Source organism: Oryzias latipes, chromosome 20, assembly GCF_053564925.1.
Source record: "Oryzias latipes strain Hd-rR chromosome 20, Olatipes_Hd-rR_3.1".
NCBI lineage: Eukaryota > Metazoa > Chordata > Actinopteri > Beloniformes > Adrianichthyidae > Oryzias > Oryzias latipes.
In genome coordinates this window covers 21,356,582-21,374,314 of record NC_136256.1, presented here as the reverse complement: position 1 = coordinate 21,374,314, position 17,733 = coordinate 21,356,582, and the positions used below count along the sequence as shown (strand labels likewise).

Genomic DNA, 17,733 nt, shown 5'->3' with positions numbered 1-17,733 from the left:
AGGCAGCATTTCTGGAAAACCTACAGCAGGCCAGACCTGGAGTTTGACACCCTGCTCTAGAGGATTCACTGAGGCCTACAACATAATCTTGACAATGCAGGATGCAGCGTCACTCCTCAAACAAAAAAGAAACAGATTGGAACAGCGTTAAGTTTGTTAGTCTTTTGTCTCAGTTCAGATTTCCATTATTTCAAAGTAATTTGTGGCCTGAATAATTTAGTTGAGCAGTTAAACATCAGCCAAAGAAACATTGTTTTTACTTATATTAGCTTCCTAACAATAACTTTTTAGATTCTTTCCTTTAACTGGCAAATCATTGTCTTTGCATTTGGTCATCTATTAGATTTGTCTGTCGTTTACAAGACTTTGATTACCGATTACAAGTGCACGTTCATGGTTCCCTGCTCTGCCATTCTCCGTTTTGTGTGTCAGACCGTCTAAATGGAAATACCTGCTACCTCAGCTTTCCTTCAGGGGTAGAGTTCTTGTTGTCAATAATTCGGTTGCCTCAACACTTTGGCATAGTAAGTGTTGCCTCATTACTGCGATTCAGAAGAATATGGTGGATTTCTTCTGGTCCCCATTGGCTAAGTGCTGCTGTTCTCTACCTGCCGGTTGAAGAGGGCGGTCAGGGTTTATAGATGTTTCAGCCCGGGTGGCCGCCTTCACACTGCAGACAGCTCAAAGTCTTCTTTACCGTTTTGCACTGCTGTGGTTGGATACTGCATGTGTGCTGCTGAGGAATGCCGGGGGTTATGACTATGACAGACCCCCCCCCCCCCCCCCCCCCCCCCCCCAGCTTCATACCTTGGACTTGACTGGACTTTCGCCTTTTTACCAATCTGTCCTACAAGCCTGGCAACTCTTGCTTTGCAAGACAGACACGGTTACAACATCTGGAGTATGGTTGTTTGAGGAGCCTATTTTATCCTATCCGACTGCATCTAACCAGCGACTGGATGGTATGGTTTTTGATTTTCCTCCTCCACAGGTTTCTCCGTTCTGTGAGGGATAGCAGGAGGACAGAAAAAAAACTCCTGCCCTGGACTACTCCCCAAATGGGGAACCTTGAGACTATTGGGAGGAAGTCTTTGTATTTTGTCAGTGTCAATGTTTTGATCATGCCCTCATTGATGGACATTTGAGTGTCACGGTGGGCTGAAGTTTTGGCACAGGGTCTTCCCCAAGGGGCTGTTGGAGATTCCTGTACAAATCTCCCGTTGAGAAAGTGGTAGGTGACCTCCAGTGGATGGTCGTGGATGGGATCGTAGCCATAAACAGATATCTGGTGCACCTTAATCCTGGCATGGGGGTTACGTGCAGGTTTTGCTCTGTTACAATGGAGCATCTTCTTTGCACTGTCGACATTTGACAAGACTTTTTCTCTTTTTAGTTCTTTTTTCAGGGGCTGTACGTATTTATGAGCCAAAATATTTGGCCAAAAACGCGAAGAGTCCATGTTGTGTTGAATTTTCTTTCAGGGGGCCAAGTTGGCGGTGTGGATGATGAGGAAAAATCAGATATGGGGAGTTGGTTCCAACGATGTCCTGTTTATTTTTAAGAGACTTCTAGTGGCTAGGTTGAGAGTTGAGTTTAGTTTTTACAAGTTTAGTTTTTTCTTTTTTGTTGTGATGTGAATATATTCTTTGTGTAATGACTGATCATTAAATGTGTTTTAAAGGTTTTTGTCTTGATTATTCTTGCTGTACAAGAAAGTTCTGTTTGTATGTAAAAAAAAAGAGACGAATCAAATTAAAAAAAGTAAAAGACATTTTGTGGCAAAAGATTTCAAAAACAATATTTAATCTTTTAGATTTGTTATTTGACCCTAGTTTTCTTTTCATACAATAAACATGTATCTAGTTGATTTTTTTACTGCTAAACAGAGGATCAAAAATTTCAGTCAGAAGTCAGGTGAATCTCACGAAGAAAGTGATGGGTTTGTGGCCAGCTTGAGTTCTACATGACAAGTGTAATTTGGGTTTTTTAGGTGCAAAAGGTGTTTGGTACTAAACAGTACAATCTAACGCATTCATGTTTACTGTAGGTTTAATTGATAATAGAGAAATACTGTTCATTCTCTGAAATGAAGTCTTTTATTATCACTCTGCAAAAGGTCTCAGTCTGCAAGAAATCCTTTGGAAAATATCAAGCTCTATATTTTTGCTTTTTAAAGACCCACTCCGATTATCTTTAGCTATTTTAAAAGCATTCTCAGTGGTCTTTTAATTATGATTTTGTTGTTTTTAGCCACACACAAAAAAGTGTCATTTTCTGCAGAGCAGCAGGAGTTCGTTAGAAATTCAACTCTAAAATGTGGTGGGGAGTGTTAGTATATAGCATTTCCGCCTCCATTTCCTCCTCGTTGCTGAGAAATCTTATTTATGTACATGCACTCCCACTAGCTTACAGTCCCTGACAGCCCACAAACTAACATTAACGGTGCAACAAAAACATCGAGCAATATTGGAGCTATCGAGCCGTACAATTTCAAGCCAGATGCCAGCTCAGGCGACGAAAATGAAGACATACACGTACTCGGTCGTCTACCACTGGATACATCAGAATAGAGCAGAGCAGGGAACTTGTGGCCCACCCAGCACATTTTCTACATCACAATTACAATCATTTTCAAACTGCATTTTTTTTAATCTGCTCTTGACACACTATTTGAACAAAGAAAGATCCAGAAATGCAATTTTAAGCTTAATTTTCTACACAAATTTTCCTCCATAATGAGAAAACTGCCACAAGAACATGTTAAAAACATTGTTTTCCTTGAAGTGGGTCCCACTGCTTTCATCTCCACCTTGCTAACCCCACCTAAACATGAAGAGGATTAATGTCTCAAACCAATCACTTGAACTTTATATACTTTATGTGCAACGCTGGTCAAAGGTCACCATTTTCTCTTTCAGATGTGTTGAAGTGGCAGTCAGGCAAGGCTCATACTACCAATGGGGACATAAATAAGGCTGAGTTGGGGTAAGAGGTTAATGATGTGGGCAAGCAGCTCTTCTTCCCTTTCATGATAGTGGTAAGTATTTTGGTCCGTCTGGTAATTTCTTCAAATAATCCGACTTATTTTTGCCATAATGTGACAAAACTTAAAGCTTTTAACTTCCCACTGAAGCAGCAACAGCCATCTTTAGCAGGTAATCAAGTCTGGAACATCAGCGTAAACAGAAACATCCCACCACACCCACCTGTCTGAAGGTTGTTTGAAGGACAGAAGTAAGCCGTTGTCTGAAGAAACAGGAGGTTCTAGGGAAGCGATTCTTCACAACCGTTTGTCACTCTGATATCTGCTAAATGTGATAATTAATATTGTAATTTCACTAAACCCACTCTGTGAGGGCTGTAATTAAAACTGATGTACCTACTTAGCACACCAAGCATCACAGGTGGGCACAAATTAATCTGCAAATAGAGCTAAATTGCCCGTGTTTAGCATTTTCGTCAACGTCATTCACTTTGGGAGAAAATATCTATAATTAATTCTGATATAACAAAGCCATAAATTTGGGGTTAAGCGCAGCCTTGACAACAGACGCAATGACAGCAAGGGACCTCCTCTAGACATCCCAGATGGGATCTGAGACTCCGCTTTCTCCCAAGAAATTGGCCGAGAGAACCAACCGCTTGCCACAGTAAATACAAGATGGGACTTTCAGAGATGGACTCTTCTCCACATTTCACTCTCGGTGTCCCCAAGTAATCTGAAACGAGCTGAAGTGAAAGTCGGCGTCAAGGAAACAAAACCGAAAAATCAAAAGATTAGTTCTGAATGAAGGCCAAATTAAGGAACAAATTGTGGTTTTTGATGTGCAATGAAGTGAAGATCTATCAACACAATTTATAAGCTTGTATTGTCAGATTTCTTTTATTTTTTGCACTATTTCTTTGCTTCAATACAAACCATTTTAGCAAATGTTTTTTTTAAATCATTGTAAATGAACTTTTTAACTTTTATCTTGCAAATTCACCGCTTGAAATATAAACATCCCCTCATAATCTGAGTAATCAAGAGTTAAAAACCTTGCCAAAACCAGAATATAGGTCCAAATTAAATTAAAAAGCCTTGTACGGTGGACTATTGTAAAAAGGAGATGAACTCCAATAAAAGAAATTGTGTTTTTCTTCTTTTGTTGTTATTTGCTTTTGGCATTAGGCTCTGAAACAAGCGCTGTGTTACCATCGATTGGGAAAAACACCAAATTAAACTGAACAACAGTCAAATCAGAGAAATAATCACATATCCATGAATATTTAATACGGTCATGGCAAATAAGACAAGCAATTAGTTGTTTCCAGAAATTAGGAAATTGTTATTTCATGTTAATGAGAGATCGTCAGCTTTTTCTGATGAATAATTTATGAGGGAGTGTAAAAAGTTTACTGGGTAAAGAAAGAGAAAGTTGTTTACAAGAAAACAAATGCAGTTTCTTTTGTTTTTAGTCAGTTTTTCACTTAAAATGGATTTGTTTTTTGCAAGATGCTACGCTTAGGGAAAAGAAGGGATCGTGGCAATTTGGACAGTTTCTGGGAAGCACAGAAAATATTTAAAAAAAACACATAAATTGCAGAGAATTGCATCAAATTCTGTCAAACTCTTTAAGAAATAAGTATTTTGTTTAAAAAGGGGGGGGGGGGAGTGGGAAGAGAGTGGGTTAATGAAGGCAGGAGGGGGGCGCTGGGTGGGGCAAAAAAAAAGGCGCAGTGAGTCAGAAAACAAGAGCAAAACAAATCTGTGATCTGGAACTCTGAGAGCAGCCACTCAAGAGGGATTAATGAGAAGTAGGAGGCTGTGAAATTATGTGGCCTTTGAGTGGGGAAAATGGCCCTAGCAGAGCATGGCCTTGAAATGAGGTGAGACAAACTTCACCTGATCCACAATTAATGGCATCACGCGGATGGCTGACACGGAGTCAGAGCAGGGGTGGGAAGGAATGAGTCGGTGGAGGAGGGGTAGGGGCGTGTGTGTGTGTGGAAATGATCAGATAAGAAGCGGGCATCAAAAGTGAAGAGGATGGCACACTTCAGGTGGCAAATAAAAGGTGTGAAGATATGAACACTCACGTAACAAAGTAGAAACGCATAAATAAACCCAGAGAGACAGAGGAGGAAAGTGGGGTAGAGTTGATTGCACACTGGGTGAGGAGCAATAACAGGAGCACGAATGATTAAGTGGTGTTAGGGACTGGGAACACTTGTTTGCAAGGACAATCTTTGTATGCTTTTGTTGTCTGCCGGCCGCCTTTATCTTTGTGTAATTCTCCATCTGATGAAATGTGTTTAAAGAGATGAATTGGGATCGAAGAAGCCGTCCTGACATGATTATGAGGGATTCATCTGCAGCCATCTGCCACCCTTATGAGGGGGAGTTGGGGGGGGGGAGTAGCAAAGAGATGGAAAGGGAGGGGAGGGCAGTGCAGACCTTCTGTTCAGCAGTCCTACCACAGACAGACCCACCATCACACAGGCCTCTGGCTTTCAACTTCACATAGATTTGCTCTGCTCCTGTGTGAAGGTGAGCACTTGGATCAATGAGCCGTCGTGAAACTCCTTTTATAGAGTTCAACAGAACTGGGAGTTTGGTTATGCGGTGAAACGAGCATCCTGGCAGTTACAACCAGATCCTTTTTCAGGTGCCACTTGTATTAGCCGTGCTACCGGCTTGCATATTCTACCTTCAGACTACATCATGTTCACACACCAGTTGGAGGAGAGGGCGCAGCAGATGGGTCCATTGCTCATCACAACGTCCACTTGTTCTTAAGGGGACAGCGGGGGCCTTAAATTGCATATCTTAAGTTGTGTAATAAGCTTTTAGTGTCACAAATAAAAGTCACACATTAGCTTTTTTTTTCTCAGCTTGTTTATCTCCTTTGCTTTAGATTTGCACAAAAGTACAAAAAATTGGAAATACAGGTTTTTATCATAAACAGTGTGTTCCTCGAGGAGTTAAGATAAACAATTTTTCAATAGAAAGGATGTCAAATATTTGAGATTTCTAACAATTCACAGTAAAATGTAAATGTCGCTGTTTGTTTTTATAATTTCTTGTACTTTTCAAAGAAAAACATTGATTGTAGTGTACTTTAAAGAAGCACTTTGTTCATTCCCGCCCTGGCTGAGGCATCTCTTCATATTACAGTTCAACTTTATGCTTCTTAATTATGTGCCGGCTGCTTGGAGCCTCTAATAACCTGTCATTGGGGGGGATTTGAATGTCAACCCATTTTGTTGGGCCCTAATGGCAGCAGGCAGATCCACTGATGAGCCGTTTTAGGAAAATTACAATGGAGATTCAAATCACAGATCTGACAAAAGCTGCACACACGCACGCACCGCCAGACGCAGGTTTGTCCGATGCCATGCGTGTGCGCACACACACGCACACAGCACAGCAGCACTTGTTGTTTCTTGACCCTGCCATGCACCCCTCTTGACACAGAGAAGCTGTTTCTCTCCCGCCGCCACCGTTGCTATTCAAACTGTTTTGCTGCAGCCTGAAAGCTTTTTATTATCTGTCCTACCCAGATATGAGGGATTTCATCAAGGTGGGAAGATATGCATATCATGAATTATTTTGACACTGAGACCTTTTAATTTTCCCTGGCAATTTTTTTTGCCCACCAATCAGGGTTTGAAGTGGACGTCGCCGGGCGGATGCAGGAGTGTCAGAAGACCAGAGTCTCTCCCTGGCGGGTCTAAATCATCCCGGGGACTATAATGAGCTATGGCCACAATTATCAGCACGCATCTCATCAGGGCCCTGGAAGCTGCTGCAAGAGGAGAGGCATGCAAACGTGGCCTCAGAACAAGAAATCGACTTCTGTGGACAACACGTCTGATATGAGATGGGAGGAAAGGAATGTTCCCAAGTCTTAATAAAAGGGGCTATACTTCCTGGTAACTCAAGTAACAAGTTGTTCAAGTTTAATAAGTTTTAAGCATACGTTTTAAAAAGAAAAAGTAATATTCTGCACTAGTGTTATTTGTCTAAATAACACTAGTTATTTACTTCCAATTTAAATAGTGTTATTTGTTATAAGAAGTTGCTTTTACACCTAAATGTATTACTTGATTTAGTGATGTTTAATAAATTTTTCACTTTTATTATTTTCCAGCTGTTTCTAGCCAGCTTATATATAGCTGTATAGCTTATAGCTATATATATATATATATATATATATATATATATATATATATATATATATATATATATATATATATATATATATATATATATATATAATGGTTTCAGTTTTAGGGTAACACGTTATTTAATAACAAAACAATTATTTATTGATACATTAAATGGTTATTAATTGGTCGTCTCTTAAATTGTAGCTGAACTTCCATTAATTATTAACGGAAATATGTATAAAGTCATAAGTGAAATACTAATCCATCCATGAAGGATGGTTTTTTTTTATAAGATTTATATGTTTAATGGTTTTAATGCAAAATAAGTCAAGTAGAGTCAGTGAAATCCTCATAGTGCCTTGCCCAGAAGTACTTAAGTTTTTTATACATTTCATGTCCTCTTATTAATGTTCACCTTCATGTTAAATTGGAACTCTTTCAGGGACTGTAGATTTACATATTTTACTAAAAAGGGACAAAGTTTGCCAATTCTCTGACATAATATCACTTTAATTTGGACTTTTGTTTCCTACAGGTGACGTGTTGTAATGCCAGTGTATCCAGTTCAGTGTCTTTCAGTATCTTTACATCTTTGGTCAGGATCACACCTGGTTGGAGTTTGTCATTTTCACAGATGCTTCTGCTCATATGAACTATAAGATGATTGTTTGTTTGTTGTTCTCTTAACATGTTGGGTTCTTTCACCTCTAGCTTTAGTTCAACCTTCAGCCATTTTTCTAAACTGTCATCTTTAATTTATTTCTTTTTTTCTTTATTAATCTGTTTCAGGTCGTTTCAAAATAAGGTTTCCAATATTTTGCCTTTGATTTTTGGCTTTTAGGACCTTCACAAACAACAAAACCCATTTTGTTTCAAGCATTTTCTCCATGCTGGAATTAAAACTAACAAAAAGCAGAGCTGCTTATCAAATAAGACATTGACATAACAGTTCTACTACTAATTACTCATAACTTTTTTTTGTGTTGCAATAGCATGTGTTCTAAAATATAGCTCCCAATGTAAAGACTTATTCTGAATAGATCATCTAATTACTAAAATTGCATAGATTAGTTTAAAGGTTTTAATGGTGACAAGCTGTAGCTGACTGTTGACATTTTGAGTTGTCAAACAGTCAAATGTTAGGTTTAAACTCTAAAGATCATTACGTTGTAACATATTTTAGAAGAAAGTTTCACAAAGATTTATTATTCCTGAGATGCTCTTGGCCTGCCTCACTGTGTGACTCCCACTCTTCACCCGGCATCCTGCAGAGCAGGTATTACCTGAGCAAATTGGATGCTCAAACAGTCAGTCCATGACCTCCCCTCATCCCAGATGTTGACCCCCGTATAAAGAGAGACATTACGTCTCGTTACACAACAACACGGCTCCGGCGCCTCGCTCCAGATAAAGAAAAATGTCTCAATTAAATCTTCACTGGGGCCGCCGGTCCAAGAGTTATCGCCGCCTCGGCAGCGCTGATCGCTGCCCTCACACATCCTCAAAAGTTATTTGACATAAATTGCTGGAGTCACATCATTTCCTGCCACAGTCCGAGTGAGATTTACAGCTGATCCCATTGACTGGGAGCTGAACCTCCTATAAAAATCCTCGGGAGCCAATGGGGCCACAAGAGATGCACCTATCTACCCTCCATCAGAGCCTGTTCTCCTCCACAGATTAACAATGCAAATGTGCACAGGTGGGAGGGAGATACTGACAACACATTTACACACATGTATATGCAAAAGGGCTGATATGGAGGAGACTGAGTTTTATCAGAACAGATAGAAGAATAAATCAAAGTTTATCCCAGAGTTGAAGAAAAATAAGTTTGGAGGTGTCCTTAAACATTGCTGGAAGAAAGTGAGAAATCTGACGACCTGGAGTTAGGCGAAAAACTACAATAAGATCTAAAAGTCACTGAGTCGGTCAATGTGTAAAGTCTGTTAATGGTTCTTATGGATCTTTCCTACGTTTAAAACCACCAGATGGAAACGCAGTTTCATCCCGGGCCTCTCAGCAATTATCTTTGGTCATTTAATTACAAACAAGTGTTTCATTTAAATGGTGGACTTTGAGTTAGGGTTACTGTCTCTCTCTAGTGGTGATGTGTTGAAATATAAACCAACAAACCTGCGAATCAAATGCCTAAACATAAATGCTGCAAAAGACTTGGAAAAAGTCTTTATAAATTGACTATAGATGTGCATGAAAATGCTAAAAGTAAAGATTTATATCTGTTTTACTTCAAAAAAGGTTTTGGCAGAAAGCTTCATTACGTAAAAGACAGGAAATGCTTTTATTTTGAATAAATTGACCATTATAGGTACTAACCCTGATAAACTGGGAATCAAAAGAATAAACGCCTCAGGACGTTCAGAGGTCTACCTTTAAACATTATTTCTCCCCTCCGTCCATCTGAATGATGCAGCAGATAAGCGAAGGCCTTCTCCACAGCTTGGCACAGCATTTCATTGGAGGCTGAGCAGCAGCATCAGCAGCATCTATGGCTCCAGGGCTTCCAGCTGGGGCTGCCTGCTGCCTCTGCCTGCCTACCAGCGCCACGGTTGGGGTAAGTGGTGGACAGGCTACAGGACTGCCCCAAGGCACCCTCGCTTATGCACCAGTGGAAAAAAAATAAATAAATAAGTTCTGCCTCTCTGCTTGTCTTTACACTTTTGTCAACAACTGACAAAGTGGGGAGGGATGTCATGAAGATAAAAGATGTGTAGGCAAAACAAATAAACCAATAAAGACACTTTCAAAAAATTATTAATCAAACGACCAATTATGCTTTTTTTTATTTTTTTGCATTAACAGTGTATGGGAAATCTACACTTTTAAATTATGCACACATTATTTTTTACAACTGCTGTACACAAAAAAGGGATTTTTTTTTAAGTCTTTGTCTTTTTTGTCATCTGGTGGTCAATTATAAACATAAAAAGAAAATTCAGAGCAATCTTCAAGTAAGTCTTTGAGCTATGAGAAAAAAAATAAAAATACAGGAAAACAAACGGTGCAACACAGAAACTTACTGCAAAACATGGATGAGTTCATACTGTAATACTGTTGATCATTTTCACACCCAACTAAAAACTGTGGAACTTGAAACACTTTGTTCCTCTGGCTGTTGCTGAGCCACAAGGGCTACAATAAACGGGGGAAAAAAATATATGTATTGCTTTTTCACAGGACGACCGCCGCCGCCCGTTTGGGCCTTTCTGTGCCATTTCTGTTTGACTCCAACACAATGTGACACATCTGCACCATGAAAGAACAAAAGTGACCTGGTCAGCACTGTGTGCAAAAACCATTAAAGACACACGTCAGAATGATTAAACTGATTCACGAGGTTGTAAGACCTGGAGAATCAGGAAAATCCTCGCTATAAAAGCCTTTGCTGCTATCATATTTTGGGACTTAAATCATAAATGGGAATCCCTAACACTCATTTTTAAATTAAAGAACAACCTTCACATATCAGATTTGAGAATTAAGGGAATGAGGTACCAATTTTTGTAAAAACAGCCACCACCACCCCCCTCCAGCTCAGAGGACAGCATTAGTGATTCAACCTCAGAATGTCCGAGTTTGCTCCAACGTGATCTCTGCTTTAAGGACACTGCTGGCTCAATTGAGAATGAAAAAAGAACTACAACGTTGCCAAAATAAAAAATAAATCAATTTGTGGATTTCCACATAAAACACAGGGAATCGTTGACAAGCAAGCAGATAAAAGGTTTTTTTTTCATGCCGATCTGGGGTTTTACTTGTATTACAGAACGCGCGATGCTGTTGTGAGACAGGAAGCTGAATGCAGAGGTAGCCTAAGTTCTGTGCAACTCACACAAAGAGCTCCCAGTCTGTTCAAAGAGTTCCCATTGAGCCTTTCCTGCATCTTTACACAAACACATTAGCTCAGGTTTTGGACAGAAACCGCTCAATACATGGACGCATTTGCTATCATTCAGTCTCGTTCGCTGCTCCTTCAGATCGCATTTCAGTCTAAAATGCTTGGAAGACGACTAATAATGAAACAAGCTGCATTATTTCCAACTCTTCCTTGGACTAAAGTGATGTTTCTAAGAGAGCTAAAACTAAAATGCAACAATGATCACACATGCTTGAATAGATGATGAATAAATAATTACAACCAAATGTCACGAAGGCAAACACACACATTACAGATGTAGGCAGGAGGCAGGATTGGCACGAAAATGTAACAGTTGTTAAAAAAAGAAAGACAAAGTGAAGAATTTTAAAATTTTAAAGAATTGAACACTTTACCTAAAAAAAATTCAGGAAAGAGGAGATGCAAGCAACCAAATTATGAACATAAAATTAAATCACCTGCGTTTTACTTTGTCTGTGACAACATGTCTGCTTCTCAAAGCTGTTTGTTTCTGTTTGATTTATAGTTCTTTGAATATGTTGTTTAGATGCATATTATGCTAGTTTATTGTTCGCGCACAGCCAGTAGTGTGAGCATAAACATAAAGTTAGTGCAGCTTCGAGTCGGCAGTCCAGCACGTGTTGCACACCTCTGGGCGAGGTCTGTTTGCTCTACAGAGGAGATCTAGGCTAGTGAGGCAGAGCTCAGCGTGGGTCAAGAGTAAGAGATGCTATGCCTGCAGCTGGATAGTACCTTGATATTATAGGGAGAAGACAGAAAATGCATAGGCTGTCACCAGTAAAACGAGCGTGACAGGAAGTTGGCGGCTGTGCTGAGCCAGCCCATGCCATCCGTGATAGATCCTATGCGTGTGACGGCCTTGTCCTGCTCCTGGGACGGACTCTCGTCTTCAGGAAGGTAGTCTGGGATGTCTGTGTTTTCCTCTACTAGCACTGCTGTGTCTTCTTGGAATGGCACAATCATCTGGAAAAAAGAAAAATACTGACTTTAGGGGTGTTCTTCTTAATTTATAAAACATGTTTAAAAAAAATCCCTATTTTTTAAATAAAAGTTCAGTTATTTTACAACAAAACTAAATACAAACTCTGGTTCAGATCTAAAAGTAAGCCAATGCTGCCCCCTGCTGGCCATTTGTTATATCTTCCTTTGCAACTGTTTAGACAAGAACCAGCCCAGTTTTGTCAACACTAGAATTTTATTTGTAGTGAAAGCATTATTTCGTGCTGGAAAATTGAAGCTTTCCTAGTATTGATTTCCATATAACAAGGTGCAACAGGAAATGGTTAAATCCCTGACAAAAAACATGTAGCCTGCAGGCTGGGGCAGAGATGTGACTAGCTAATCACGTCATTGTGAATAAGTCTCAGCCACAGGCAGAGTGGGGGGGTTTACACTCCCTGCACACAAATACACACACTACACAGCAAACACACATACAGTGTCTGCTGTTCTTTAGGGAAACGTTTGGTTTCCATTCATGGCAAACGACAGAAGACTGAGACATGCCTGTTTCCCTCAGCTGTCCTTACCTCTCCTCCATCGTCTGTCTTCATCACCTGCTGCGCCTTCATCACTTTGGTGGAGTTGATTGCAGTTCCCAACGCCTATGAGCAAGCATTTGCATTCATTTGTGTTAATTCCTATTTTCTTTTTGTAGCAAATACACCTCAACACTGAAGCTGCATACCCAATGGGCATTTGACGCACGTTCAAGAACGCGCTAAACGTGAATGTTCACACCGAACAAGAAGGGAGGGGCTTCTTTTTCTACTGTTAACAAGCGCAAGTCTGCCACCTACAAAGAGGTTTGGTGTGAAATGTCGAAGTGGTGCAAATCTTGCTCCAGGCTTTTTCGTTCACAGCTCTATTCTGAAATATGAAAGACTTGGTGTCATATATATACGCACAAACCGCAATTATCAATTTTCCAACAGTTAGAACTTCCATGAATTAAAAGGAATGCCATCCATACGCCACTCTCAAACTGAGTGCCTGATTGGTCAAAGTTCGACTTGACTCAACTTGGAACACGTGTTCTACGGCCACGTATGTATGTAGAGTCTGAAAACAGTTGTAGAAACTTGCGTAGCTATGCATGATCTCGAGAGTTTTGAGCGTGGAAGCCAGAAACCTGGGTTTACGTGATTTTACGTCGACTTTTTATTGGAAGTAGGCCGCGTGATGCCGAGGGCAGTGGATATAATCAACTGGTTTTTTCCAATCTTATGTTAAAAAAGAGAAACATTCTGAAACAATAAAAGAATAAAAACTGTGAATAAACTAATAACAATACAGTCAATCCATTGCTCCATGTGGAAAACTGAATGTTTTCACTTCTTATAGAGGCTTACCTCTGCTTTAAGATCAGAACGGATCCTGACAACACATCGCTTTACAGCCATCTGAAACGTGAAACTGATGACTCCTCGTATCTTTAACAAAGCCTCCTCACACAGACCTCTTCGAGCCTGCTAGGAAAGGGAGAGCAGAAAAGAAAAGGAGCAACATTAAAAACAACAAATCAAACATGGGAGGAAAACCATAAAGTTTGAAAACATACCCCCAAATTATGTCTATGATTCCACATCTCATATTTGATTTTTTATTAATATTCAACAAGGAAAATAAATTGCATCTTGCTTTTTGAAAAATTCTTGCTTTAACATATTGTGTATATGACTTTCACATGCTTGAAAGGTCATCTATCTGCAGTAATGAAATCTGGCTCTAAGCTGGCTTCCTGCAGAGCAACACTCGGGTTCAGCCTCAGCGTCCTGCTGTTCAATAGCTGACATTTACAACCTGACCCCTCCACTCCCCACTCAGGTGCCAGATAGACACCCCAAGATGCTTTGGCAACACTGTGATCACGACAGCAGCAAACATATTAATCTGAAGCGAGACTTTTATCATCAGATGCCTGGTGCGTGCTCCAGCAAGAGCGATGCATGCCAATGTGTTGAGTGAAGACCTACGGAGTCATCCAGTCCATCAATGTGCAGCACTACAGTTTTGGCCCTCTTGTTGTTCGAGCCGAGGAAGAAATGGGCTTTACGCCGGCAGGAGGCAGCGGCTGCCTCGGCCTGTTCGGCTTCTTCTTTACCGGCCGACTGCAGAATCTCGTAGATCTCAGAGGCCAGCAGTTTGGTCTCCCCAGGAGATGTACTTCTGTGGGATGAGGAACAGCAAAGACCAACAGTGCAACATTAAATCAAATGTGCTGTCTTCTAATAAACAAATATTACAGGAAAACAAACGTTATAAATGTGGATTTTCTTTCAAATTAAAGTAGCTGAATCTCCTAACTCTATGCAGACGATTGAGGCGTCAACTTCATACAAAGCTGAAATTATTTACAGACTGAGTGTAGCACACATCCAAGATGGATGTCTCTGAATTTATTAGTTATTTTTAATCTCTGTGGTGCTGCCTAAAAAGGGGGAAGAGTACAACATTCTAGTGAGTTTTGTTTTCCCTTTTAAAGAACATTTCCACTAGCCAGCAGTGAATGCAGTTCATTAAAAATAAACAGAACAGTCTACTCAAACAAAAAACATCTGCAATTTAACAAACTGTTAACGTCGCTTTTTTGCATCTGGTTCCATAGCAAATAGGATCTGTTTTAATACTGTTTCATATTTAATCTAAACTAAAGATAGATGGAAAAAGCTTTGCTCAGATTAAGGTCTCCTTTTCTACAGAGCTTTGCTGTGAAATGTATTTTCATTCCATCTCTTAAAAGACAGAGTCACAGCAAAAACCCTTTTTTTTCATTAGGCTAATGTTATGCAGCGGGCCATTTGTGTTGTTTATATAGATATACAAGCAGAGTTCACAAAGAAGGAATATTTTCAAATTAAACTGTTCAATAGTCTAGTTTTCAAAAATCTCCCTGTGCTTGTTTGCCTTTCTGTTTATTAAAAAAGGGAGTAGCTCCCATTTCTAAACAATTATACAAATAAAAAACAAAGCCAGGCCTTAATGAGATGTGATGATTTGGTCTCAATAGTCAAGTTAACGAATTAGAAAAAGACCTGGCCTCAGCACAAGTATGGCATTAATTAAAATAAAAAGAACAAAACTATGTGTTTAAACATTAACAGAAATTTTTCTCATTGAGCCTATTCTTCCAAAGGTCGTTAAAAAGACTTAATAATAAAAACACCTCAAGTACTGAAAGCCTTTCATCTGTTCCTTTTAAACTCCGAAGCTTTCCCTTCATTCTCATCTTAAATCATTCTCCTCTGCATCTCCGTCTCATCTTTATAATTTTATTTTAAATAAAGAGAAGACAAAATTTCTAGCCTTATATTTTGCATAGAAGCAGCTTTTCTCGAGAAATTCTCAGCAAAAGCAGGGCAATGAGTTAAGTTTTATTGGAACACTCGCATCACTGCTTCCTTTGTCACCAAACAGCCACTTTTTCTACAATCTTTTTTAACAGTGGCTTTCTCCATTGAGGCCTAGAGGGCGCCATTTCCACTTGTTTTGTGTTTTTCCACAAGTTTGAACAGAAGAGGCTGAATATGCATCTCTTTTTAAGGAGTTCAGTTGTTAAATATAATATTTACACCTGTTTTGTGCAGTTGTGTTCAACCCTCGTTCTCAGCTTTCCACAGACAAAACAGTGACTACAACACTTTGTTGCTGTTTATCCAGGTTTTCTCTCAAAGCCAAACTAAAGACTAAATGGTGAGGAGGTTTGTTTATCAGGAACTGTGGCGCCTCAGCACAACATCCTGCAACAGACTCTTAACTAAAACAGGTTATGATAAGTAAAAAGAACAGAAATTGGGTTTGTAATAATTGGAAAATAAAATTCATGCCCTGGAAAACCATCAATTAAACAGAATGATGGGTTAGTTAGCACAATCGAATAGTTAATATATCCCAGTATTACATGAGCTTCAATCACAGTTACTCTGGGGCATCATCCTGCAAGAAGACAACTAAAAGCTTAATAGAGAATATAAAGGTTTCATGAGACATAGATACAAATAAAACGTGTGCAATGTGAAGGTAATGGAGACTTGCTTTTGCATGACATTCTGCAAACTCAGCATCATGCCCAGCTCGCTCTTCATCTTCTCCCTGTTGGCTCGACATTCTGCCAGGTAACGCACGGCCTGCAAGGAGGAGGGAAGTCATTATGTCTTCAGAGACAAAATCCAAAACAATTTACAAAAAAAAATTGTGAAAGAAACCCATCTGAAAGTCCAAAGAAAAAGTTAGATTTCGGGGATAGCAGTTTAGAATCTAAAACATCTTTTCTTTATGCACAGTAAGAATTTCAGAGAAAATGCCAGAGATTTGCTTACCAATAATGCGGAATAGACGACCTGTGGATTTGGGTGGTCAAAAAAAAGGATCAGCCCTGGCAAACAGCCTTGGTCCTCAACTATGGCCCGTCGATTAAGAGGGTCTGCAGCAAGATCTCGTAGCTGGTTCACCACGGTCAGTGCATCCATCTCTGCACTCATGGTGCTTCTGGCTTTGATGACATATGCATCAAACTGCCCTCTTCTTCCTACTGAAACTACTACACAAATAAAATCAAGAAATCTGTGATGTAATATAATAACAAAACAAAAAAATAGTAGAAAAAAAAATATTTTTAAAAATAAGGCTGTTTTCTTAGTCGGTTTAAAGGTCTGACATTAGTTAATTGAATGTTTTCTGTAAGCATTTTGTTTGTTTTGGTGGATCAAACTGCAAGAATTTAGCAAAATTGTTCAATACCTCTTTTTAAAAATGTGCTTGAATATAAGATAAATCACAAAGATTTAGTTGTAATCATATCTTTTATTTTTATTACTATTTTTTTTATTAACAAAGGAAATGCTGATTAGCGTTTGATCCATTACAGACTGTTAGTTTGGGTTTGTGACTTTCGTAGTAATTACTGTCCTCAAAATTAATGCTGTAATAAAATGCTTGTAAACTGGAAAGTAAAACTTCAGGGACTAAAGTCAGCAACAAACTAAGGCACGTGTTCCACGAGTGTTTGTCTAATATTGTCAAAACTGCGGACCACTGTCGCAAAAATGATTTTACTGAAATTGTCAATATAGAATACCATCATAGTTTAATAATATCATTTGAATAGAATTTACTTCGACGTGAATACCATGTTTTCCGTAGGAAAATGTCTATTTCTTAACCGATTAAACAAAAGTCAACTAATGTGACCCACAATTTCCCCGCATACGACACCCTGTGGTATTCAGGAGCTAGCCGGCTAAGCTAAGCTAGCAAGTGATATGTTTGTCAGTTTCTCCATACCTTGAGGTCAAGTCTTCACTAAAATCCAACCCGAACCCCACTCCACTTCCGCCACAAACTGATCTAAAATCGCCTGAGAACAACTAACTGTGTTACCATATCGGTCTAAAAGCTAAATGTTAAGAATATTTCACAGACGCAAGGCCGTGTCTCTGTCTTGCCTGCGCTTCTTTAGCTAGCAGCTGTGCGCACACTGCACAGTGTTTTGGGTTTTGTGGTGCAGCTGTTTTGTTATCAAGGGCATCCCAGTGTTCCGCGGGCATTCCGGTAATATAGAATGACAGTTCTTCATCGGGACGAACAAGGGACTAAAACGAACGCACTAGGATTTCCTTAAAAATGATTGGACATTGCCATTTGATGGAACGTGCCTGTGACGA

At 39.4% G+C, this 17,733-nt stretch overlaps 1 protein-coding gene across 2 annotated transcripts; it reads right to left on the bottom strand.

The window, feature by feature from the left end:
- Positions 1 to 9,924: 9,924 nt before the first annotated feature.
- On the bottom strand, positions 9,925 to 17,640 carry armc1 (armadillo repeat containing 1). Of its 2 annotated transcripts, none has more exons than XM_011488914.4 (7): positions 17,354 to 17,640; positions 16,390 to 16,610; positions 16,106 to 16,197; positions 14,047 to 14,239; positions 13,423 to 13,542; positions 12,601 to 12,675; positions 9,925 to 12,034 (listed from the first exon to the last, which is right to left on the bottom strand). In XM_011488914.4, the coding sequence occupies exons 2-7, from the start codon at positions 16,549 to 16,551 to the stop codon at positions 11,843 to 11,845; spliced, it is 834 nt and encodes a 277-aa protein (XP_011487216.1). In that variant the 5' UTR covers positions 16,552 to 16,610; positions 17,354 to 17,640; the 3' UTR covers positions 9,925 to 11,842. The 2 variants fall into 2 exon arrangements, with proteins under 2 accessions (XP_011487216.1, XP_004081090.1); XM_004081042.5 differs by having other exon boundaries at positions 13,423 to 13,539; positions 17,354 to 17,638.
- Between the last annotated feature and the right edge of the window lie 93 nt (positions 17,641 to 17,733).